This window comes from Haliaeetus leucocephalus, unplaced genomic scaffold (assembly GCF_000737465.1).
Source record: "Haliaeetus leucocephalus isolate CR32 unplaced genomic scaffold, Haliaeetus_leucocephalus-4.0 Scaffold1007, whole genome shotgun sequence".
In the NCBI taxonomy this organism is placed as follows: domain Eukaryota; kingdom Metazoa; phylum Chordata; class Aves; order Accipitriformes; family Accipitridae; genus Haliaeetus; species Haliaeetus leucocephalus.
This window is the reverse complement of record NW_010973443.1, coordinates 3,630,526-3,657,623: the sequence shown is the minus strand read 5'-3', so window position 1 is coordinate 3,657,623 and position 27,098 is coordinate 3,630,526. Positions and strand designations below refer to the sequence as shown.

At 40.0% G+C, this 27,098-nt stretch overlaps 1 protein-coding gene across 1 annotated transcript in view; it reads left to right on the top strand.

Moving 5' to 3' along the window:
• Positions 1–27,098, top strand: part of EMILIN2 (elastin microfibril interfacer 2) — a 33,279-nt gene that overhangs the window by 299 nt on the left and 5,882 nt on the right. The window contains exons 2-6 of the mRNA XM_010584882.1: positions 11–133; positions 14,059–14,234; positions 16,505–18,439; positions 24,463–24,795; positions 25,379–25,417. Of these exons, the coding sequence (XP_010583184.1) occupies positions 11–133; positions 14,059–14,234; positions 16,505–18,439; positions 24,463–24,795; positions 25,379–25,417 (2,606 nt within the window). The remainder of the gene's footprint in view (positions 1–10; positions 134–14,058; positions 14,235–16,504; positions 18,440–24,462; positions 24,796–25,378; positions 25,418–27,098) is intronic.

The following is a 27,098-nucleotide window of genomic DNA, read 5'->3' as shown; positions in this document are numbered from 1 at the left end:
CCCCCCCCAGGAACTGGTGCGCCTACATAGTGAACAGGAACGTGAGCTGCTCGGTACTGGACGGGACGGAGAGCTACATCCAGGCCCAGTACAAGTGCGCCTGGAATCAGTTCCCCTGCCAGCCCACCCCGGTGTAAGTAGCCGAGGAGGCGACCTCGGGAGGGAGAGTGCTTGGTCACCCGCTGCCAAGCCCCGACGGCGAAGCGGCCGCTGCGCTCGGGCCGTCCCCGGCACCCCGAAAAGCGTACAGCGTCCTGATCCCCTGCATGCCCCGAACAAAGCGCGCTCTCTTATTACAAACATAAGGCTGCCGGAGCTAATTAAAGCCAGATTGAGCGCATTGCCGGTCCCTACAGTCAGTCCGCTGCGCACAGCTGAAATGGAGCTGTGCTGGCACACCTCCTCACGCCACGCTGCCCTGCGCAGTGGGGCTGGCTGGCAGGCAGGCAGGCAGGCTGCCTTCCGTGGGCGGCGGGAACGCCAGCACCTGCTGGGAGTGCACCTAGGCGCCTTGCTCCAGGTTTGCCAGGGTACAGCCACGCTCAAAACCGGTTTCGTGGTTGCTGTGTGTTGCTGGATCGGTGCGTAACAGCGAGGGAGAGCCAGGAATGTGAGCCAGTGCATTTACAATCTGTGTATCCCTGTCAGTTGTCCAACGAGGAGAGCAGCCAGGGCAGAGATTTTTACAGGGCGTAATACAAATTTACTTGTTTGATTTCAAGCTTCATGGTATTGAGTGTGACCCTGTGGTAGTCTGTAGCGCGACCACCTACAGCACTGTGTGCTGTAGCAAGGCTGTGTAAGCCCGCAGGTACAGCAGGAGTCAGGGCACAGCTGTATCTCATTTCTGGCTAATCTCAGGCAAATCGCCTTTCCTCAGTTTCCCACTTGAAAAGCAGTAATATTTGCACACTTCTCTTTGAAAGCTGTAGGTGGTAAGCACTCTGTGAAACCATTTCACCTCTCCCAGAAGTCAGTGGAAGGACACCCATAGGTTTTGGTGGGATTAGGCTCAGAGTTGGGCTGAGGTGGTGGTGAGGATTCTTTTACAACAAAAAAGAGTTTTTATTTTGACATGAAACAGTGAGGATGAGACTGATACTGCTAGGTCCTGGGTGCTACTGAAATAAGACTGTGGACATTGATGGTGCTGCAGCCCTGGGGCCTGTGACAATAGGTGTTGGGTGTTTGGCATTCAAACGCACTGTTTTCTCTTTGTTTGGATTGTTATTTTTGTTAAAAAACCAGCTTTTTCTCTATTGGAATATATAAACACTGGAATTTGAGGGAAATAACAAAGTCAGCAGGCAGCCGAGTTAACACCATCTTGTGTAATTTCCCTTGTATCTTTTTGGAGTGTTGAACTGGCCATTTTGGACTTCTGACTGAGCTTATGGTCTGTGTAATGGGGTGTGCCCTCTGTCGTGCGCAGTCTCTGTAGTGGAGCTGCGGCGGAGTGAGTAGTGGTTGAAACTGAGCTCTTTCTTTAAACACATAAATCACTAAGTATTAAGATAAGGAATATCAGAGGCGGTAAATTAGGATTTTCTTGGACTATCTGCTAGTAGGTAATGAAGAAAGTGCAAAGGCATTGCTTCTAGCTCAGGAAATTGCTGAACTGAGAACTGCTTGAGCGCGTGAGATCTTTGGCAGCAGTCAGAAGGGGAAGCCCAGCTTGAGCCAGGGGCTGGACTGGATGACCTCAGAAGTCCCATCCCTTCCAGATTACTCTGTGGTTCTGTGAAATGGCATTGTCTGTCCTTGTGCTTCTAAACATCTTGAGTTGGCTGCTGTCAGAGAGAGAATATGGGACTAAACAGACATTTGGTCTCGCCTGCTGTGGCCAATCTCATGGGGGTTTTTTGTTCTTCTGAGAATGGAATTGGATACTTACCATAAGCTTTTGTTTCCTCAATTTGACTTTCTTTGGTGAACATCACTTATTTTCTTCATAACCATAATGGCAACTGCAAAATAATTCCTTATTCTTAACATAAAATATTTTAAGTACCTATCACAGCACCAGCTGATTAACAGTGAAAGCAGCTGGAATAGCAAAATCTTGAAATTTTATTGTGTTAAAAACTCTCTGTTTATAGGCTGTGGCTTTTATTTTTCTTTCTGTTGCTGGTATGCATATTCTCTTAGTGGCAGAGTAGGAAGGGAACTAATCCAAAGCCTTTGAAATACATGGTTCAAATCCTGCAAACCCCTAACTTCATTCCTGTGAAAAGTAGGAGTAGTGATCTGAATAACAAAAAGTGTTTATATATGTTTGTTAGCTAATGTTGACAAAAATAGGACAGGAAAGAACTACAAAAGCAACAAAGAAATTACTGTGAGGACTTTTCTAAAATTATTCTTTTTTCCTTTACACACTTACGTAGAGAAGTTAAAAATGAACTAAATAGCAGATATTCATCAGAATAAACTACAGCCCCTGTTTAGTCTCCTTGTGATACCCATGGTTCATCTAAGAGCTCATTCTGTTGCAGACAGTAGGGACAGTGAGATCCAAATCAAAGAGTTTGTTAACTATATCATAGATGTGTGGGTTTTATTAGTACTTAAGTACTATTGGGGCTTTTTATCAGTCAGTGGATTTACTGTTGATTTAAATTACTTTAAGACTAGGTTTAAAGAGCCCTTCTAGTGTTTAGGTACAATCTAGGTTATGTGTAACAATTACTTAAATGAAAAAGCTCACTGCATTTTATATGGGAGCATTTCACTGCCTTAAACATACAGGGTTCTCCTGAATTCCACATTCTTCACACACAAGAGAGTGTGTATTGCAGATAGGGATTATAGTCAGCACTGATTTATTTTTTATTTTTTTAGAAATAGAAAGCTCTGGTTATTAAGCCTAAAAATCATATGCGTGCATGAACCCTTTTTATCTACCCTTTAGGCCCGTTAAAATATCATTTGTCTGAAGAAAATCCCCACTGTTGGAATGACTGCACATCTAGGAGTGTTAACTGTAATTTCAGTTTGGCTACAGGGTTTATTTCTTGAAGTGTTAAGTTGAAATTCAGGAAATTATTACACTTCATTGTTTAACTGTTTTATAGGTGTTTGGGCTCAATAGTGCATTTCCTCACTGAAAAGTTAGTGAATGCTTTGGCTGATTAAGGTGTCAAGGATAAATATTAGTTGAAGTGTGGCTGCTTAAGAGATAGGAAGAGAGGGAGTAGAAAGAAAAAGCAGAAGGGCCCTTTGAAGTATGTTCCCTTTGAAGTATGGGGGGCTGCTGATTTATTTTTCTTAAAACTGACTAGCAAAGGAGAGAAGAACTTTGTTATTAGTGGGACATTGGACTGAAAGGTAATTATACAAAAATATTAGTGTTTTTACCCACTAAAAAGAACTCATATGTTTAGAAATCTAATATTGCTTCACAAATAACTGACTCCTCCCCACTTCTTTTGTTGTGAATTTCCTTTCCTAGCTTTCTTATGAATGGTTTATTAACTTAATTAGCATTATTAGTAATTTATAACTAATAGCGTTGTCTGATTCTAAAAGAAAAGTTTATTGACCTTCTAGCTAGATCCTACACATTTTTTAGGGTTGTGGCTTCACTTGGACGTCCTCTGGTCAATGTGGCTGCTTCAGGGTAGGATGTTGTTATAGCAGTTGTTTGTTTTGCTTCTTGTGCTGTGGAGTATGTTGGGACACCTGGCTGTACCATAGCTGCTCCAATTTATGGCCCAGCATTTTCGGGCTTTCACTAGTAAAGTTTTAATTTTAAAGTTTGAAGTGAACTGAAGCGGCTGAAGCAGGGGGATGTTTTCTGCCTTTTCATCTTTGCTACAGAACTGGCAAATGGGACTTACCTGTACAAGATAGTAAATCAAACAGAAAAAAAATTAGATAGGAAAGAACCTCTTAAGGTCATGTAATCCTCCCGTAGCCCCCAGCTAACAGCAGAGCCAGCTTCAAAGTTAGATCAGGTTGTTCAGGGACTTGAAGGAAGGTTGTTTTATCAGATCCCCTAATTCAAGTACCAGGCTCCTTTAATTCTGTGCATGTGAGTAAACGTATTTGTGTGATCAAGTGTGTAACGAGTCAGGTCACCTGTCCTTAGCTTGTCAGGAGCGGATTTCATGATTTAGGGTGAGTTTCTCATCTTAACGCTAATAATAAATGTATAATAAGCAAACCCATTATTTCCCTAGGTTGCATGTACTTAAAAAATGGTCAAGAAAATGATAAATTAATCAATAGCTAAATTAGCAAGCCTCTCCAGACCTCTTATTGAGCAATATTTTCCAACTTCTTGTCATTTAATACTTTCAAATTACTGTAAATAAGCCCACTGCCAAACTAATCACGGTTTTAATCATTGCCAAGAGGAAGATTTAAGGCAAAAGATTGAAATACCTTTAGAGACTGTTACTGCTAGTTTTCTGCAATCATAAATATCGGGATAGATGACTATGAGTAGGACACAGCTTTTATTAATATGTTTATTAATAAAATAATATTGAGTAAAAATGGAAATATTATTACTGAAAAACAGCATATCAGACTTCCAGTTCAAGTTAAATGGCTTCATTGATCTACCATTTTCTGGCAACCCCAGAACGATCTGGGTGGAGCATCTCAGCCCCAATCTAGGTATGTGTTGGAAAACCACATGTAGTTTTCAACCCTTTGACAGTCTCTGAGACTGTTCGGTTGCTAGAAAGTAAGCATAGAGACCAGTGTCAGAGTGCTCAGCACCAGGCAGGATCAAACCTAAGATATACCAGTCAGCACAGATCACAGTCTCTGCCACTGGCTTCTGGCAATGTATATCTCATAAGAAAAACTTTCAAGATGCACAAAAACTTGAATGGAAAGTGGGGGCTATTTAATGTTTCCCCTGAAAATATCTAGAAAGGTCTTTAGGAATTTTTTTCTTCCTACTTAGTGTATTTTGTATGAAGCAGAATTTCTTTGTACAGGCTCCAGCTAGCGGACTACATAGGGAGGTTAGCCTAAGGGGTTGTGCATTGAAAACAATAAGGAAACTTAAAAAACTTCAGAACGTACTTCAGTTTCCTGGAGTGCTTGTTTGAAAATCTTTGAGCGCCTGCTGGGTGTGGTAAACTTTCCTGGCTGTCTCTGAGCTTGAAATTGTGCATCTCTGCCTCCTTGCACTAACGCAATAGAGTCTTTCTTCTCTGTGAACCAGACAGGCAATTTTCATTTCGCACATCATTCGAGTTTGTTGCAATAATTCAAAAAAATCACAAACTGCTCCTCAGTTCACATTAATATAAATAATTACAGTTTTTATGCTTTTCTGGTTTGAGAAATGTATGACCTGGAGGTCTGGGGCCTCTTCTATTAAGGACCAAACTTGCCAAAAACAACAAATTGTTAATTTTAGGGAGCTGCTAACCTGTTCAAGGCCTATTTTGTCATGAATCACCCAAATAACCAAGGAACATTCTGCTCTATTAGAAAGTGGGCAGCGCCAGTTTTACACATTGCGGATTATTACTCCCATCTGACTTCCTCTTCCTTCCTGACATCTCATCTTTCCTCTCCCCTCTGGTTCACTTATGACCTGGTGTCTTGAAAAGTATCAGCTCTCAAAACAATGCTGCATTTTATTCTGAAAGTTGTGGTCCCAGCTAATCCCACATGTTAGCTCTTGCATTCATGCAAGTATTGGTTATCTATTCTATCTGTGTATGTTTTCAAATAATGTCAGCAGTAGCTCTTTCTTGGAATGATCCTAGAAATAAGCTTATTTCATGGGCAGAGAAGTAGAAGAGATACTACTGGAGCTCATTTTCTCAGGCAGCTTTATCAAGAGCAGTGCTCTGCATCTTGACTTGACCTTTCCACTGGTGTAGGGTGAGAAACTTGGTCCCCACTGCTGGAAGAGGCAGGTGAGGATGTTGTTAACACATAGCCTGTTGCAAAGTCGCTCCTGTTCCATCACTGTTAGGCTACATCACAGTGCTGCTATACAAAACTTTCCTGAAATCCTTTTGAAAGGACTGTTTTCAGGGTTCTCCTATCCCATTTTATTTACTGGGTTTTTAGTAGCTTACTGTTGGTTTGTCAGCATGTGGTTGACTGGCATAGCTTTATCTTGCAACAAAATGGAAGGAAGCAACCATGTAAGATAATTCAAGGTTGTAAATCCCAAGAATGACGCTCTGCTTTGAGCCTTGCTGCAAACTGTCTGTGGTTGTAAGTTACTTAAATGCATCCTATGTCTTGGTTTCTCTGCTCCTAAGAGGAGGATGCCTACCTAGCTTTCAGGAGTGGTAATTCATGAATGTGAAGAGTATTAAAATTTTAAACCTGAAACTTACTTTTTGTGCATTTCCTACTGGACTTCTATGGTCAGTTTTTTAAAAATAAAATCATTGGCAGCTGAGAGACAGTTAGATATGTGTGTCTGTATGGATATATATACAACAGCTAGAAATAACTAGTGTGAGACATGGGGGCATGTTTCAGAGTGTGCAGTACCTTGGTTGTTTCTTCCCAAGAAGAAACATTTCTCTCCTAAGAGCGAAAATTATATTTTGAATCTCAGTTTTTTGGATAGAAGAATTCTGAGATGAGTGGCATCAAAATTCACTGTATAAGTAATGAACAGTGGCACTTCTGGAGATTTTGAATGGAGCTACAAATGAAACCCTGTGGTGTTGTCTGAGAAGAGTTGAGCATTTTTGGCTTTTACCAGTTCTGTAATATTCTGGTTCTCTTATGGAGAAAAAACACAAACTGTGCAGTAAAATTCAGCTGGATTCTCTTGGGTGTATTGAGCTAATGTTCAGCATTAAAGAGAACCATGTGAGAGAGACCAGGCTGTAGTGAGCTGATTTGGGCACTATGATTCTTTGCTTTGCTCCTTTCCTGGCACCAAGAGATGAGGGGGCAGTGTTCTTTAGGGGTAGAGGAAGGCAACTTTTCTTCCTCCATCCTGAGAGCTGATATGCTGGGGATGTAGTAGGAGGGAGGAATACATGTCACCTGTGCCAGGTCTCTGCCCCCTAGCAATTTCTTCCAGACAGAAGGCAGTCTGCTCCCATTGTGCTTCCCAGGTGGTGTGAAGGCACAGAATAAATAAACACTGGAAAAAAGTACTTGGTGTCTAATGCTTATTCCTATTTTATGACACATTTAGTAAAGTTACAGTGCTTTCGTAGTCTGATATTAGAGCACTCTTTGCAGTGACCTGGCTGGGTGATTTCTTGGTTGTGTGCACAACAGGCAATTGGTTCCTGCAGATGCATAGTGCTTTGACTTGTTCTCTTGGTTTCCTTCGGTTTCAGTCCCTGATAATGCTCTCAGCCTGTAGCAGGTTTTTATTCAGGATTTAGCTCAGAATAGATCTGGTGCAAATGTTGGCCATGCTATACATTAGTGCAAATGTTATTAAAAGCACCCTTATGTGCCTCTGCGAGCCCAGAGAAGCTGAGCCTCCTTGGTAATATGTGCTAGTGGAGGTCATCATAACTTTATGTATTCCACATGGGTGCCTCAAAATTGTATTTTTCCCAGCGCAAACAAGTTTGTAACACTCTCTGCTTGCTTTTGATAATGTAGATTAGGGCCTGATTATTATGTTATATAAAGACCTGACCATGCCCCTTTGGGAACTTCAATTGAGATGGCTATGAGTGGGCCAGGCGTTGAGCTAGTGCGTAAAGTCAGTGGCATTTTTTTTGAAGAAAAAGTAATTCCCCAGACCCCAATGCCTGCAAACACATGTACTGACCTTCTTTATCTAAATTTTGGAAAGCAAAAATGCCAGCTAAAAGAAAAGTAGCAGTGGAAAGATGAGACTTTCTTAAGTCCATCTGTGAGAAGCAGCTTAGTGTCTCTAATGCCAGATCAAAATCAAAAACTATTTTGGGGTTCACTAGGATTCTTTTAAAATAGATTTTTGCTGCAACGTATAATTGGGATTTATTACTGACTCCCTGACTTGCTTTCACTGAACACCTAGACTTCTGTAGGCTAATCTCGTCCTGTCAGAAGATCTTTTCACCACTTGCCGTGAATGCCTTAGGATAAACTCTTGGTTAAGACATGTTTTTCTCAAATTAAGCTCATCTGTGGGCTGGAACACAAGCTAGCTGCCAACGCTGCCATGTAGTAGCAAGGTTATAAAAGAACAAAATCCAGCAGTGTAGTAGCAAGGTTATAAAAAGAACAAAATCCAGAGGTGGGTTCTGACATACCCTAACTTCAGCTATCTACCATACAGACGGGTGAATGTGAGCATGGGAGCTTAGACACCTGCAGTAGTGGTGACTCAAATGCAGGTCAGTGGTGTCCAGCATGCTCTTTAGGTAATTGGATGTAAATAATGACTTTAGGACAAGATGCAGCCCTGTTTCAACTCTACTGGCTGTATCAACTATATTTCTGTTGGCCGTAATGGGAATACAGACACCTAGTGCCTGTCCATACCTACACAGTAGACACCTGAAATTCAGGTGTGCTGAAACTCTCTGTTACAGACAACCGCTAAAAGTCTCCATGATTTCAGTGGAACTAGGATTTCTGCCACCATTTGTAGGAGTAGCAATTAGGGGTTGCCTGCACTCTTGGGAAACAGAAAATTTGGGATCAACTGGTTCTAGTTTAGTAACTGTGTAGTATAAATGGCCAACTTAGCAATATTTTCAGTGGAAGCCTTTGCAACCTGTGAAATAAAAAATGCTTGGTCAAAATATGATTGCATTTAATTATATCTCTCTGGGTAGTATTTTGGGGGAGTGTCTATATGCTACTTCAGCAGTCCCATTGCAATACATTGGAGATTTGCATGACTGAGACATGCAAGAGCAGACTATATAATTTACAAGGAATGGATCCACATTCAATAAAAGCATTAAATAATGAAGATTCCTTATCTTCTATTCAATAAGACTGTGATTTGCAGGCTGCTGAAGTTACGGGACCTGTTCCAATGACTACAGAATTTTGGACCAACCTTGAAGTTTTGTGCTCAGAATAAACATTTTATACACTGCTTATGTAGAAACATATGCTGATTCTGCAGTCCCTTCCTCATAGTGAGGATGTGGTGACACTTATCTCCTTGCATTTCCCAAAAGATTGAATGTTAATATCTAGTTACAGAACTGAGCCATATGTTTTCCCACCAATTTTGTTGAAATGTTTCTGATTTGTTTTATTGCTATTAGGTGACATTCGAAATATCAGTGCTAACTTCTTCCTTCTGTGGTTTAGCACCATGAGAAAACTATAGCTCGTTCCCTACTCAAAATGTCTAGCATTTGCAGCAAACATGTATTTTTAATTAAGCATTTTCCTAAGAAAATATTTTCTCTCAAAGAGGAGGAATATTTGAATGCTATTGCCACACCGTACAACTTTATTTCAGCTGCAAAATACTTAGATGTTAAAAGTGGAGATTTGTATGAGTGTTCTGAATGTGTTTTCTCATTTGATCAGCATGTTGAATTCGTGGTGAAGGTAGTAGGCATTCATAGTTATCAGCCTGTTGTAGAAAGACTCCTAAAAAACAGCTGTTCTTTTTTTCTCTGTTGCGAGGAAAGATTAGAGACAGTTGAAATCACCCTTTAATCATGCTTTCTAAAAGAATTACTTCATTTGTAGTTTTTAGATCAATTCACCACAAGGATATGACCATCATCCTGGGCTAGAAGTCCACAAGAGGACATGGTGACTAGGCACAATAAATACTGGTGTATTGTATGTAACTTTTAACCACGTAAGGATTTTTTTTTAGATCTTTGAGACACTTGTAAAAATAATTGTATTTATTACCGCTTACTTGAATAGCACAAATCCAAGTCAACTGGAGGAAGATTTAATGTTTCACTATTTTTTAATTACATTCCAGCATATACAGGCATTAAAGTGGAGCCTCAATTCTTTAAGAGACTTACGAAACTTTTGTGAACCCTTTTGACCAAATTTCCTCACTAGGTAACTTGTAAAGACTCACACCTACAAGATAAAAGATGTGAAACTTGGGCATGTTACGTTCTAACCATGTAATTCTAACTAGCTGCATAGAAAAGCAACATTTCATCTCTCCAGCTGCACTGAGTGCATTTTGTATGTTTTGTATGTTTGTGTTTGTATGTTACACGTTTGCTGTGACTACGAGTGAGCAATTGGATTCAGAACACTACAAATGTAAATAAAGATGTGTCTGATTTGTATATTCTGGTAGCTCGCAGTCCTACGTCATTAAAATACGTAGAATCACAAATTATTCTCAGGATGCAGTCCCTACCAGAAAGTTATGGTTTGTTTTCTTAGAACTGTAACCAAGAATATAGTTAGACTGTTATATCCTGGCAAAATCCTGGAAGTCTCCAGTTCCTCCACTGAAATCCACTGAGCAAGCAAAGTTCTGGCTTTAAAAAACTTGTATGATTGAGAATCTCCCTTGGGCTGGATGCATGCTGGTGAATGTCATTTATCAGTGCATTTGGACAGTGCTGGCACAGTGACACCATTCCTTGCATGGGCAACTTCCACAACTGTGTATGGAGCATATCATCGGTAGACAAACTGTAGCAATGAAGCTGTGATTTTTAAGAAACTTTTATGTGACCGGATTCAAATTGGAAAAGTGTTAGGGTAAGTTCCTGTTTCCTAGCCTTACGTCACTAGCCTTGCTGAACCATAAGTGTGATTCATTCAGCTGGGCTGGCAGTATAGAGGAACGATAGTTCTTGGTAAGTAAATCCCAATTTAATTTCTGAGCCATCCATGAATATAGCTGTCTTGTTACCATAGTTCAAGATGTAAAATATGAAAGCTGTTCTACATCCAGATTTTGAAGCATTTTGATTCTAGCTTCTTTTTGCTCTAGGAGAATTGTGGTTTAGGATTCAGGTTAGGCTGTATTTGAAGTGCCATAGCTGAAATCAAAACAGATGCAATTCATGTATTTGCTTGAGCTCTCAGACTTGCAAGAATTTGTAAGGCATAGACTGCTATAACATTTTAAAAGTTGTAGATACACAGTGTTTATATTTTATAATTTAAAATGGGAGGATTCTCCTGCATTTCAAATAATTTTTGTATTAAATCATATTAAAATATTTTATGCCTCGTATGATCATGGAACTATGAAATAAAAAAGTGAGAATGTCAAACTTGCTTATTTTTTATTTTTAAGATGAGATTGGGGAAGTTTTATAATTTGCCCATATGAAAAATAGTAAGCTTGATTTCTTTTAATTTGTTTATATTCTTCTATTGTATTTGATTGTGTCTTGTGATTTGTCTGAATGTTGAAGTCATCTGAAGGTGTCTGCATTGATGAACATGACTCAGAGAAGGTATACAAAGAGAAACTTGTCACAAATATGATAATGGCAGAAACAGTACAAGGAAAACCCTCATTCTGTAATTTGAGCAAAGAAGTGCACAATTTGCATAAAAGTAGTTCTTCTCTTATAAAAGTTGTTTCAGCTATATTCTTAAAACTTTGTTAGGAATAAATAGAGAAGTGCAGTGGTGTTTAAAGATAGTCAAAATACTGTAATTTTCAGGAAGGAGTTTGGTCCTGAAAGTATAGATAGGAACACACACAAAGTTTGGCGCAGTTAAGTGTGTTATGGAAATCAGAGAAAAGTATGTGCGACTGTTTGCGGCATGTGAAAATTTATCGGGAAGTTCAAAGTTTGCATTTCAGTAATGTGGTGGTTGTGAGAGAGGTTGTAATGACTCTCAAAACCGCTTCAAAACACTAAAGCATCTAGCTAATCCTGTTGCTTCTCTGACTCTGGCAGCTAGTTGGAAGGAAAGGAATCAACCCCAAATTACCTACATGAGAGGTGGTTTAATACTTTAGATAAGGGAGAAGGAAAAGGAAGTTCCTGGGTGGCCGGGATGTTGTCTTCCCTATGCAGTTGCCCTCTGCATTGCACTCCTCTAATTTTTAAAGCACTTGACCTTGGGGATGTCTGTACTTTACATTTGTAAACAGGATTCAGCAGATGTTTCAGTGAAAATTGTAGAAGTGATGAGCTGGAGTGCAGTCTGCAGCTCTTTCATATATGGTGTTGCGAAGGTAAAAAAAGGATTGGAAACCCACTCTGAGTTTACGTGCTGCAAGTCAGAATCTGAAAAGCTGACAACCACCGCAAACCACTGCAGTTACGAGCAGCTAACAGAGTTACAGTCTAGCCTGCCCCTGCCTTCCTGTGAAGATTCACAGGAGAAGGGAATCCAGAGGCTTGTTAGAATAAACTATTCTTTGGCCCGAAAATAATTGGAAGAAATATGACATTGTCTCTAGTCAAAGTAACTTTTTCCCCTTAATGAGAAGTTGTAGATAAAGTAATAATGCAAAAGAACACTGAGTATTTCCAGATTGCAAAAATTAGAATATATTGTGGCAGAACTGGAGATGGTTGGAAAAGAAACAAATTCATAATTAGTAGTTAACATTTTAACCCCTCTGCCCCAAGTTTGTTAAGCAGCTTACCAAAAAGGGACAGCAAATGGCTATCAGATGTGAGACGTTATATTAAAATTATGTCTATAAAGGTGAAAGATGCTGAATAAAAAAATACAAAATTATTTTAGCAATTATTTGCACGCATGGCAAGAGAAGCTTTGAAGAGTAGCAGTTAAACTCTTGCTCTGTGACTTTCAATAGAAACTTTTTCACAGTCAGTGTAAGATTTAACTCCATTTGGTAGCTGATTACTGATTATTTTTAAACAATAAGGAATTTTGCGTATTAATACACGACAATGTTTAATGAAATCTTGTTGATTTTTGTGTGATAGCACAGCTGCTTCTGGTGCCCATTCTGTACTGTATTCTCTCTGTCCCAAAATACACTCCCTATGAGCCCAGCCAGGCTATGAGTGAAATCTGTTGCAGAGCTCCTCTTGAGTTCTTCACTACTGTCCTGTATTTATTCTGCTGGTATTACTACTTTAGGAACACGTTAGCTGTGAAGTGAGCCTGTTGTTCATTAATGGATGCAAACTGTTCTAATCTGAAATAATCTTAAGAAAAAAAGATCTGAAAATGCCGTAGGGAGGTCAGGACTATGGTACTTGTTTTATTCCGAGAAAGGAATTAAAGTGAGAAATTGGGGTAACTTTTTTGTTTCTATGTGTTCCAAGTATACCAATTTATAGAACTCAGGTGGCAAATCCCTGTTTTAGTTATTTTCCTCATATCGCAACCCGAAATGAGCTGTACCTTAAATTGATTTAGTTTTTATAAAATAGCACAGCCTCTGCTTATGATCTGGTGGGATCTAGTGTCTGACTGCAGCTGAACATGCGGTATGGGTACTGAAGGAAAGTTATGGAAGTCTATGGTTAAAGAAAGTTGCACAACCAGAATTAGTTTGCCATTTATTAACTTTTGAGTGATTAATCTGGGAAGCTTAAGGTTGTACGTACATAACGTGCATAGGTTTGTCCGCAAGACCCTCTTCAACTTCACTCATGAAGTAGGAAAGAATTGATTCCTTCATTGGTTGTAGCCTTTCATCTGACTCCTTTCATGTCCTTATCTGACTCTGCTTTCAGCAGTTTGTCCTTCCCTGGAATATCCCTCCTAGCTTTGACTGCTCTGTACATACGGATTCCAAGGAATGGTTTAAGTGGAGACTGTGGAAAGACAAGTGGGACAAAGTAGGCAGAAACATTTTTGATGTTCTGAGTTACTACCAGAGCAGCCCTGTGGGTGGGTTTGCAATGAAAAGCAGTTAGTTAAAGGGAGAAGGTTTTGAATTTATAGAGTAATACACTGATAGTAACTTATTCTCAGCAGCATCTGATGAGTTGAACCTTCACTTCCCACAACATGTTATCCTGCTGCTCATATGTGAAAGCCCTGTTCTATGGCCATATTTGCTCTCCCTGGAATGACTGTGTTGAGTGCAGGTAACTTTAAAACCTAGACAGAAGCATTTGTTCATTTGATGTTTGAAGGAGAAAATTAATCATAGATGAAAATAATTGATTTTCATTTTTTAAAAAAACTGTTTTAATTTTAGCCTTAATCTAAATAGCAGATTAGGTTACGGATTGTTTAAAATGCTTACTGTTTTGGCAGATACCGAACGAGTTTCAGACCTCGGTACACAGTTGCATATAAGACAGTAACAGAGCTGGAATGGAGATGTTGTCCCGGGTACAAAGGGGAAGACTGCAGAGAAGGCCCAGCAGAAAAGCCAAACACTGCTCATCATCCCACAACACCGGTGAAAGCTGTTGTGAAGAAAGGCTTGGGTAACGTTTTCTTTGAATTTTGGTATGCATGATCACGTTTGGTTTCTTGATTTGTCTTTTAAGTCTAAGAACTGTTATGGTTTCTATTAAACTCAACTACTGGAAGGTGCAAAAGCCATATGGAAGACACTGCGTGGTGGGAAAATAATAGCCAGGCAATAACAGTCTCATTACAGAGAGTTTCCTGAAGAATAACGGAGGGGTGGCTGTAGAACACTGACCATAAATGGCAGCTGGCTACTCATGGTTCAGGAAAATCTTTTTGTTAAGGTTGGGTTTTTTATAAGAATTTACGGGGGTTTTTTGTGGTTTCTTCAATGTTCAGCAAAAAAAGATGTATTTGAGAGGAACTATTATTAAAACGAAAAAGAACAGGTACTAATTTTAATGATATATAATGCTCCCTAGCAGTTTCACAGTGTTTTGTTTGTTCAAGGGGTTGTGCAGATTTTAGATTCATGTGAGATTACTTGCCTTAATTCTAAGGCGTAAGGGAATGGTTTCTGAAAAAATACCTTAAAGAATGAATGATCTTTGTTTGCATAAGGTACTGTCCTCTGAAAGGATAAGAAGGAATGCTGTTACTGCAGTATTGTGCCTTTTCTGCATTAACAAAAAAATGATAAACAAATGTTTCCTTCTGAAGGACTTTTTCCAAACATCATTGGAGATTAGCATCACGTATAGCACTTAGATTTCCACTTGTGGTTTTGATGTAGTGGAATGGATTGGGACTGAATACATGGTTTCAAACCAGTCCTATAGGTTATATACTTGCTTTAAAAATAAGCTTTTAAAATATTTTGTTAGCCCATCTCAAATATTTCCAGAAGATGATGATAAACTGTGGTGATATCTTTGAGGAATTTGCACACTGCTTATGTGTAGAGATTTTCTTTCTGCTCCAACCCTAAAAGAGCTGTAATTCAATGCAAAAATAGACCAGTGTGTATGTAATAGCTACACTCTGTGTGTGCATACGTTTTTATTATTAAAGGAATCGGCCACCCTGCCAGTCTTGAAGAGTACATTTGTGACTTCCTACCTCCTTTGTAATGTCTTTAAGCTGAAATCCAGTCTAAAACTAAGAAAAACTCCAACTGCATGTCCTTCAGACCCTATCTCACTGTTGCTCTTCACTGTATATCTAGCATGCATAGCTTGGAACCAGTGCTAAAATTCTTTTGTCCGAAGATTTAACTGTTAATGCCACTAGTCATCTGAAAGTTATTCTAATGCTAACAATTTGTGTGTCTATTTTCTGTTGTATTTAAAGAAGTGTATTTTCTTCTTTGCTTCTGCTTTTTAACTTTATTTACCTATTCTATGCGTGCAATAGTATGTCTTCACTGTGCAAAGATCTTTGGATTATGCATTGCGTAAAAGGTATAATGCAAAATCCCAATTAGGATTATACATGATGTTTTTATAGAGTGTGCCCCTCTGCGCATAATGGCAAAGATACTGCTTGAAACTGAACATCCAGAATTGTACGTGGCTCTGCAAATGAGGTGGTGCTGCCAATGACAAATGGATTGGAAGGGTGTTTTCAGATTCATTAATTGATTTGTGCTAGGTAAAAAGGAGATTGCAGCTAAAAGTCTGCTTTGACTTTTTTCATTCAATGGTAGTGCTGGTGTTATTTTAATACAATGATTTTTGGATGTATAAAGTTTATGCTTTTATACACATTTTTATTGCCTACTTAAATATGTATCAAACAATTAGGTATTTTTGAAGCAAGTGTGATAACTGGAATATCTTGCAGAACCCCACCTAGTATATGCATTTGGACCCCGGTTCAGCAAAATACTGGAGCACAAACCCCCTTTAGGCACATAAATTATTGCCACTTAAGTTTTCATTGGGAATTCAGGAGCAGCACCTCCCAAATTACTGTTACAGGAGATGCAGTGGCTCTAAGGGGATTGTGTTGTGATGTGTACGGATCTATAATGGTGTGTTACATATGCTATAGCTTAGATTCATTGCTGAAAAAGAAGGGGGGGGTCTGCTTGTTAATTTATTTATTTATTGCCATTGTATCTTGGCAGGAATTGGTCAATGTGCTAAAATGTTGGAGTGTTTTAATAACATTTTAGTTATAAACTACTGAAAACAAGAATAGAAAAGGGAATAGAAATAGAAAAGCATTATGTAATTTAAATCATTATTTGGCTTTAAAGAAAGGTGAAATTAGCCTCAGCTGATTAAAACAGATACCCCTGGGAATATTTACATCCAGACTGTCTATTATTTCCATGAAACAGATGCAGAACCAACAGAAGTGCCAGAACCTCCACCATATGAGAAGAAAATACAGTTTCTTGAGGATGAATTGTTTAGACTAACACGATCAGTGCTGGAACTTCAGTCCTCTGTGGCAGGTGTGAATGAAAACCTAAAGCTGACTGTCCAAGAAGATGCTAGTAAGATGTTGGTCACTTGGCTAAATAACCTTTATGATCGCCCAGAGCCTGATAGTGCGGTTGGTGGTGAAACAGACAGTATTCATCTGCCTGGACTCCTCAGCAATAGAGATCAAAAAGACCCTTTTATTGATTTTGAAATGGAAGATATAAAGTCTGAGCTAGCTGAGGTCAAAGAAGCCTTGAAGATGAGGAATGACAGGCTGGAGGAACTGAATGGAAAAGTAAAAGGCTATGAAGGACAATTAAAACAACTGCAGGAGGCAGCACAAGGACCTACAATAACAATGCCCAGTGACAATATATATCAGGAGTATATAGACTCAAAATTTGAGTCCCTCAGACAGGAAATACTGGAAGGATTTGAAAAGAAAATGGCAGATTTGAAGAACTCCTGTGAATACAAACTACAGGATATCCAGCAGCAGTGTGATGACAATGAAAATAACTGTTTAGGAATACTTGATGTTATAAAAGGAAAAGAGAATGACTTGAGGGAAGAAATAAATACTCTCCGAACTCAGATTCCATCAAACGAGTCCAGCTGTTGCAAGGAGGGTGAGAGAAATGACTTTGACCAACAGATAAAAGATTTAGATAAGAAGATTGACAGAGTTGTGGAAGCACACAGGATCTTGAATGTCAGAATAGATAATGAAATCAGTCGATTGTCAACTCCAGATCTAGAAGACATGTTTGGTGAGAGGTTGGAGGAGCTAGATGCGAGGATGAATGTTACAGAACGAAATGCTGAAGAACATTGCTTTTACGTTGAGGAAACTCTCCGTGGTGCTATAGCTGCTGAGGTAGATGAATTGAGAGACTTGTTTGACCAAAAGCTGCGAGCACTAGAAGATAGGTTAGGTGGCACTATTTTAGAGATCGCTAATACCACAGACCCAGATGGAATGTATATTAATCCTGGGCCCGTCTTGCCCAGTGATGCAGGATTTGCAAATGAGCAATTTACAGCAGAGATTAATTTCCTGAAGAGCAAACTACTGTCGCTTGAACACCTCTGTGGGCAGAAATGTCAGTCTGCACCGCTAGGTACGGAAGACCTTCAGAAAGAGCTAGAAAATTGTAACAACAAATACAATCTCTTGCTTTTGAAAATGGACAATAACTCTGTTCTCCTGCAGTCTCTAGATAGCTCTCTTAACGAGAAACTCAACTTAATTAAGGGTAACCAACATGACATCCAGAAAATGCAGAGAGATGTACGTGTATTCCGGTATAGTCTAAATGTCATGGATAAAGATATGAAAAACCTTCAAGATGGCTTGAGTAGCTGCAAGGAGCAGCTTCTGGGTGTCAATTCTACCTGTAGAAAAACACAACGAGGTGTCTTCCGAAAAATCGATCAAATGCAGAGGACGTTTGCAAATCAAACTGCTCATCCCAGTGATAATTGCTGTGGTGAAGTGAAAGAGAGACTAGAACAATTGAATGACCATATCGTGAATGATCTTAGCAAGTGCAAAGAAAAGACCCAAGGTATCCAGGAGGGGGTTTCTGATGTTGAGAGCAGAGTCTCACGTGTTGAAAAAGTTTGTGGCAAGCTGGACTCTGTCTCAGGTAGCTTGCAGAAGATAAAAGAAGGTTTGAATAAGCATGTGAGCAGCTTATGGAACTGCATCCATGAAATGAATGGAACTATAGCATCTCACTCCGCTGATATTTCTGGCCTCAAAAATTCTGTCCAACAGTTTTATAGTCAGGTCTCCAAAATCACCATGGACATTGAAGGCATGCTGAAATCTCAGTCTGACACAAGTAAGTTGTTTTGCTTTTTTTTAATGCTTTTTTTGTTTGTTTTCCAACTGGCTTTCTCTTCTGAATCATTTATAAAGGAACTAAACAAGGGAGGAATTTACAGTTCCTCATTACACAGTTTCTACTTTGTTTTTACAGTGACTCTAATTTTGGCTCTGCTCTAGAACACCATAGAGGACTTTAAGTGCTTTTAAAAGTATTCTCAAAAAAAAAAAAAAAGTCTTATATGCTTTCATGTTTTCCCAGAGAGTGGGAAAACTAATATTTTTTGGATAGTGAGTTTAAAGTGAGTTTCAAGTATTAATTATCTGTGGGTATTATTCCAGTTCATTTGATTTGGGTTTTTGGTTTTGTTTCATTTTGTTGTGTGAGATTTTTCTTGATTCCTTGGGGGAAATTGAAAAGTAAATGGAGAAAACTGAAGTCAAAGGAATTCAAATTTATGATAAGAAAGATTCCCTGTAAGTTTTGTTCTTAGCGTGAGTTAATGATTATAATTCAGCACCAACTCTTTGATTTAGGACTTCTGCAAACAAGCTCTGGCATGTTTTGCTGTGGCAATATAAGACTTCTGCTTCATAGCTCTCCCAGAAGTTTCCATTCCCACAATGTAGTTGGCAAGTTGGCAATAGGTGCACACCCCAGCTAGCAGTGTTCTCACACCTCAGCCACTTCTGTTAGTAGTCCAACATGTTAGCTCAAATCCACATCCACAGGTGGTTTAAAGTTTGCATTAGAGTGGCTGAGAAGCAGAGGCACATTCCCTTTGGCTCAAAATGCTGTGAAATAGTAAACTCAACATGTTGGTGAACCTTGCAGTGAAGGTTTAGAGACCTTGCCAAATGCCACTCAGTTCCCTCTGCAGTTCTTGCTCCAAATTTCAGCAGTGGGTTGTTTTTCTGAGAGACTCAAGTTTACAGCAGGAAGCCGAGTTCCTGTTTCTGTTAGCATGGTGCAAAAACAGAGGAATTGGAGACTGTTTGGAAACCGGACTCTTCAGTTGGTTGATGCTTCTGGTTTTAATTCTGTCCACGTATGAGATAGATAAAAGGCCGATTTCTGTGACTGGCCTTAAATCAGAAGAAGAGGTGCTGAGGGAAGAGCCTGTGGGCTTTTGCAGCTGATGGTGGTTGGGGGAGATCAAATGCAGGACCATGAGCAGTCTTGCTTGAATGGACAAGTTGTGCTTCATGAAGGATCTGAAAGCAATTTCTTTAGGGAAGAATATCCTTCTCATTCCGAGGCAGAGACTTGAAAGCCTGTGATAGATGTGTTTATTGAGTGCTTAATTGTTTAAAACTAAGTGTATTGCAGTACTTGACACAAAAATCCTTCTGAGGTGAGAAGCTCTTGTGTGAAATTTAAAAAAAAAAAACCTTTCTGTTCTTTAAAGGAAAAAGTGAAGGGGAATGGAGGGGGTCCATAATTCTCAGATAATTCTTTTGGTGAAATCTTGACTTAAATTCAACAGGGTTAGGACCTTCACCCCTAGATCTCACAGAAGCAGACCAAGTCCCCATTAAAATGCAGTATGATGTATCTATGTAATCCTATTTCTCATCCGTCTGGCCCCAAATAAATCTGCTCTAGGGACCAACATTGGAGAAAGGTCCAAGACACACACAAGTAATCTTTCTTCTGCTATTTAAAGCAGGTGTTCAAGAGACCTTGCTGGTGGTATTTATCAGCCCCTATTACAATGTTGTAAAGCATTAAAAAGCCTTGGTGTGCCTGGGTTTCTGTAAAATAATGCCATTTCAGGGCAGAGCTCTCCGTTCACCATTGGGTGTCAAGAGCCTATGGCAGGATGCTGCTGCTGGAGGTGGGGTGCAGGCACTCTGAGCATCCCTCACTGTTAAGGGGTGCTTCTGGCTTCTGAAGGATTCATGAAGCACACACTTCAGTCATCAAATGTTTCCAATTACAGTAACAAGTGTCTGGCACAGCAGTCCCAAGTAACTTTTGATGGCTGGAGTTGCAGAAAGATTTTGGCAAAAGAGTCTTTTTTGGAAGTAGTTTGGGAACCCTGTTACATGAGTTGGGGTATAGCTTTAACTATTTTCCCATCCGTGATCTGCAGCATCATCTCTGATAACCAATGTTATTTGAAAGGAAGACTGTCAGTCCTTGCCACAGATCGGTGTAGAATTTCTTATGCACTGTTTGCCAGCATATTGTAGCATTGAAATGATGGAATTTGATTTTGGAAGGGCCGAAACAGAAACAAGTTGTTACTAGTAACAGTTGTTGAGGGCAGTAAGGCCAGGATATGTTGCAAGTAATAACAATATAAAATCTTATCAAGCAGTGAAACCTGAGAAAAGTCAAATGACCTTCATCTTAGGAATATGGCTGTGTTTTCTTCCACATTTTTTATTCAGGGGTTTCAAGTGCCTCAGTCCAAACTAACAAGTCAGGTTAGTGAATGATTGTACGTCAGGTACAGTCCCAGAGGCCAGAAATGTATTTAATTTGTCATAATTTCTGGTGAAGGCAGTGCAGCATCCTGCCGTACACAAGGCGGTGGTGGCGGCAGGCAGTGGTCCGCTCTAAGCATGTAGGAGACCACGCACAATGTGCTCACTAAGCTAATGTAATCCAGCAGCTCTTCGTCCACATTAAATGGTGACTGCCTGCAGCTCCATGTCACGTAGGGCACGTTGTGGTTATTGCACTTGGTGCCTCCCTGCAGGTACGTTTGCTCTTCAAATGGCGTAAAACTGAAAGCCATGTTAAAGTTAGTGGTCTCTTTTTAACTTACTGCTTATTCATACAGGTTCATGAAGTTTTCCAGGAATCAGAAGTGTGGTCTTGCAGCCAGAGACTGTGCTGGGAGTGCAGTTTGCTTTGGTTACGGTTATTTGACCTGAACTGCAATTCCTCTGGTAATTGTCTCTGTAGCAGGGTTACGGTCTAAGAAACCAAATGTATGCTCTGCATTACAGCACCAATAAAAGGCAACATAAAATCGTAGTGTTCTAGTGTGAATAGTCATATAGTGGATTCCTCTAGACTCCCTGTGAGCTTGTGAAAAATGGTACTTTGTAACTTAATTGTCAAATCCCTTTGGCATCTATAAGAAAATTCCAAGTCGGGTCTTTTTGGCCTCTTGTGAGTGCAGTCACAGATTCCTTTACTCGCTAGTTTCTTTTACACACTTTTTTGTGTGTGTTTTGGGGGCTGAGGAGAGCATGGTCGGGGCAGAATGGTACTAGAAACAGACACACCCCAAAGATCCACCCGCTTCATGCATCCAGGTTGCTGCTTATCTTCCTTCCCAGCAGACCATTCCTCCTGCAGTGAAATAACAGGTTAAAGCTGCCTGGCTGAACAAACTGAATAAAATAAAATATTTTTAAGAGGGGGGAGAGGAACAAAAGCATTCTTATTTTCAGCTGAGTAGGGAAACCTTTCCTTCCGTTTCAGTTACGGATGGGCATCTGAGTGCAGAAGCTGTTGTGTGACATGATAACCAAGTTGTCACTTACACCAGTGATGACAACTGGAGCAGCAAGGATGCTGCTGCTGAGGACAGTGTTACTGTTCTCACCTGTGTAATGATCTCAGCTCTGCTTTTTGCCTTCCCAGATAGATGGGAAGATGATGGGGAAGATTTCTGCTTTGTCCGCTGCACAGCAAAGCTTAAGCAGGTCCAGCTAGATTCACCCCAGCCTTCATCGGGGATTCATTTTCTCATTGCATTGTGAATTGAAAACATGTGTTACAGAATTCAGTGTCAGGATAGGGTGGCTCCAGTGTTACCAAGTGATTTATTGGTACTTTGTCTTGCTATGATGCATCTCAGTAGAAGAGGCCAAAAAGGTTGGCAAAGATGGCAGACCAAATCCCTCTCAACCCACACGTATCTGATTACTGGCACTTTAAGTTGAGCTTTAGGCAAGTAATTTGGGATTTAGCTTATGGAGGTGTAGTTGCATAATTCTGAGTATTGCAGTATTGATATTGCATGCAAGGAAGCAGTTTGCACAGGATATGGGATTTGAGCTGTTGATTATTATTTAAAGATTTAGAAAAGCAAGCAGAGAAATGTATTCATTTTCCCTGTGTCAGTCCAAGTCACTGTCTTAATAAAGCTCATCTTAATTGACTAGAGAAATGACAAGTACGTGCATCCCAAGGTAAAGTATTTTGTCAGTTTGTATTTTGAATGAGGTTAATCTGAAGATCTTAGTTGAAGGTCTAAATCTATGCCACTGTGGACAGAAGATGTCTCACTAAGTTAACAACTCTGTTAAACAATTCACTTTGATACTTTAAGCCTTTTTTCAAAAATTTTTATAAGTTTTTTTAATCCTGGGATTTTTATGAAGATAATGTTAATCTGTATAAAGTGAACATTTCACCCATTAGTCCTCTGCCTTGTGGATAGAGTTACCAAGTGAGCTTCAGTGCAGCTTTGTGGTGCATTGCTTGTATAAGTTTCAATTCTCATGGCAGTTAAAGTCAACCAGCAAAGCTCAGGAAGATTTTTTTCTAGCAGGCATATCTAGCAAATGAATACAGGTGGTGTGAGACTATGACTTCGGACAGCCTCTCAGTACTCTGGAAGGCTTACGTGGACTTTTTATGAGACTGAAAACAAGAAACGAGATTCACAAGGGTAAAGTGCAGGTGTCGAGTAGTCACAAACAGCACATGGGTTGCCAGCGACACCGTCTGGACCCCAGCCGTACATCATGGACAATACCTGCATGACTTGGTTGCAAGCTCTCGCTCAAAGGCGCAGTTTAAGGCCCTGCTGGCAGTCCCCAGTTATGCAGCAGAGCCAGGGAAAGCCTCACACCATGTCTGCTCCTAGGTACAGCCATTCGGTTTAGCCCTAGCCACTGATGAATTTACCCAGGCTGATTTTGGACTGTGATAAGTGCTTCATTCTGACCACTGAGACATCAGAGCGGTGGTCTCCACTGTGGACCATGGCAAGCATCTCTGGTGTGACAAGTTGCATCAGATAAATTTGCAAGGGGATGTTTGTCCGTTTCCCCAGACACTCAATTCTATCCCTGCACCTAAAGCCATGCTTTTAGTCTCAAAATGCAATCAAAATAACAAATGCTAATATTCAATTTAGAATTAAATTCTAATTATTCTGTGTAAAAGCTGTCATTGCATCTGCTGAAATCTGCACATTTGTAAATTCCTGTTCTTAATGTAGATGTAATTGAACTTCATTCTTGGGAGGACATTGCATCCTTAAATGCCATCTAAGACTTCGTTTTTATGAATAAGCCTTAATTTCTATAAAGGGCTTAGAACTGGACCAGATACACAAATGTAGCTGTGTCAGCGCTGTTCAACCCTGATGTCATATGTGTTGGCTGCCCTACTGGAAAAGTCTTTTAATGGTAGCTCTTCTCTTTAAACAGTAAAAGTTTTTCTGGTAGATTATAACCTAGGGTTCTGCCTTCATTGTCAGAAAATATTAGTAATGGGAGTACTTGGAATTTTAAGTTTGTTGCTTTTCAAAGTAGGGAAAAAAACCCCTGTAAGTCAGTGCTCATTTACTCAGGTTTTTTGCTGTGGGTACTTTTCTTTATGGTAGCGCTGAAGGGTCAGCCTTGTGCTAGGTGTTACGCAAGTACAGAGTCAAAAGTAGGAGTGATGGGCAGGAGGTGTTCAGGAGAACTGAAGTGAAGGTAGAGGGGGAGCACACAATGGAGATTAAAGCACTGGTGGGAACAGGTGTGCTACACAGCCCACTTGGTGCAGAAAGTCAAAGCTGGACTAGTGGGTTAGTTCATGGGTTATGTGACTGCTGCTTGTCCTGTCTCCAGGCTGTCTTCATTCCTTTCCCTGTGTCCCAGGCTGGGAAGGAAGGGAGTCTGTAGTACTGCAAGGGTGGAATGGAGTTTTGCCAATGCAGTCTTGGGTCTGAGGGGAAAGGTGGCCTGAAATTGAGTCCTGTTTTATTTTGAAGTATTTTTTTTACAAAAATATGGAATATTTTATACTATTTTAGGCGAATAATTCTGTATCTTTCCTCTTCTTTCATAATTTCAAAGGGCAATCAGAAGTACCACGGCAGCCATTGCCACCAAGACCACCTCTGCAGCCTCAACCTGGCATATCCCTGCTGCCATCAAGGCCAAGGATACAACCCCCGCGACAGAGGACCCCTCTTCAGCCATCACAGCCAAGACCTCTTCCGCACCCAGTGCTGCCAGGGTCAGGAGTTGTGCCATTTCTGCCCGGAACAACCGGGATCATCCTGGAGACTGGAGAGGCAGGGCCTCCTGGCACTGTTTTAATGTCAGGAAGAGGGAGGCTTAGGAGTGTGGACGGTCAGGCTGGTCAAAGTACCATGCCCATTGCTGAAGGGTATGCTGGAGCACCAGGTGAGAGAACCAAACTAACAGTGAATCACTCCCATCTTAAGTGGAATGGACATGTTAGGTCTTCCTAGAGGGGTGACACTGAGATCTGTTGTGCTTTACCAGGCACCTTTCAGCCTTTCATGGATGCCAGTTATAGCTATTGCCATTGGGAATGGGTTTACGGCAGAGGCGATTTCTGAACAGGCCTTTGCAGCCTCCAGCTGGCTACAGAAGTAGGGGAAATGCGTTCAGTGCCAGTTTTGTTGTCTTTGCCAAGGCTGCACTAAGCATGAGGTCAGCAGAGCTGATGTAAATCCTTGGTAACTACTGCAATCTTTGCCATTAAGGAAACTTAAATTATATTTTTTTTCTTGCTGTAGTGCTCGCAATGGATTTAGTACATTGTAGTAAGAATTTGTTTCCCTTTGCTGTGGCAGCCCCAGCTTAATTGATAATTGAGCATTACGTAGGAGATGCTATTTGGTAGCTACTTCAGTAAGTTGCTGTTTGGTAACAAAGGGTGCTTTTTAGAATACTGCAGCAATATTTTGTCATAATGTACTCCATTATGTACTGTGTGACACATACTGCTTTTTCTTTGTAGGATATCCAAAGTTATTTCCTCCTACCACGGACTCGCAAGGTAAGGTGACTGTTACCTGGAAAATCTTTACACAGGTACTTCATGTTTATTTCAGTCCCTGAAAAGTCACGGTTGAGAGAACAAATCTGACAGATTTTTGCTATACCTAAGCATTAAAACATAATCTGCATCCTTTGAAAAGATTATTTTTTTGAGGTTTGGAAAAATAATTCATTTGGGGTTATTGTTACTTACTTCAGTGTTTTTTTTTAAATACAGAGGGTTTCTAGTTCCAAGCAAATGTCAGTATTGACCTTTTTTTTCCTTTTAAAAGAGAAAATACATATTTCTTTCTGATAATTTTAATATTTCATTAATAAGATATGAATAAGGCCAAGACTAAGATCTTGAAACACTGTTAGTATCTGAGCTAGTGCATGACTTCGTCTTCCTCATGGGAGAGTTTCTGGCTTTGTTAGAATCACGAGGGCTCGTGTTCTTAACTTCAGTGAAAGTAGTAGTGCTGCCACTGACAACCACAATTTAAAAAAGTTCAAAATGCAGTTTTCTTGGTTTCTTGGTGTTTTGGGTTTTTTTTAAATAATTGTTAATATCACAGTTTATGTATGGATTTGTATGGTAAACAGGTATAAATCTTGTGTGGGACATGCTAGTTGGCCTTGATAAATACGTTGATTGGGTGCTGCCTGCCCTACAACCTCATAGTCAAGATATTATCAAACCCTGGGGAATGGTATCCTGGATCAAATGGAATATTCCCACACCCTCTTCAAAAAGAATTATTTCATCTAAATTTGAGGAAATATGAGAAATAGATGAAAATAAAACATTAGAGCTTTATGGCATCAAAAATCCTACCCTTGGGACTTGGTTTGATGGCCCTAACAAAATCACAGATACACATCCTGAAGACTGGTCTGGGGACTGACAAAAAGAGTTGTAAAGAGTTCACACTGTAATTCTGGTCTAATTAAAAATCTGTCATAGCCTTACAGCAATCTTTTTGGATTTGAGGATGGTGGTGGTAAGAACAAGCAGCAATAGATGAGGCTTTTGGAAGAGGATGAGAAATAAAGAAATGTTCGTTTATCTTGATGCCAGCAAAGCCAATATAGATGTCTAGATTTCTGTGATAAATGGATTTCCTGGGGGGTTTCTTCCACTTTGTACAACCTATTGCCATTTATAGAGAGCAGTATTTTAATATATGTATGCTGAAACTGTGTGAAACAGTAGGTCAAAAAGGCAGGGTGTGGCAGGCAGCGTGCCTGTTTGCTGCTTGGTGGAACATGTTACACAAGAAACGTTATCACCCTAGGATTCAGAGAGGTGGGCTTGACCAAGGAGTTCCTTTTCCTGATCCATGCCCCTGAAGACCTATCTAAATACAAGATATACCTGCTGATCTGTCCTATAACTTCCCCCAAAATGTCTTGCAAACCCCAATAGCAGGTGCCGTCATAGAAAACAGAGGTAAGGATGGTACAAATAGCTATTAGACTTCTGTGGAGTTAGAGCATTTACATCCACTGTCCCTAATCATCAGTGTCTGCTTACAGACAGCAAAGAGAGCGAGCATTCTGGGACAGAATTCAGCAGTTAACAGTGTTGTGGAAATTAACAGCTGGGGAAGGGAAGATTTTTGGCTTATTGGAGGAGGAACTTAATGCTTAAATCAAGGAGTCCTTAATATATAATTTGTGCAGGACAATAGTTTATG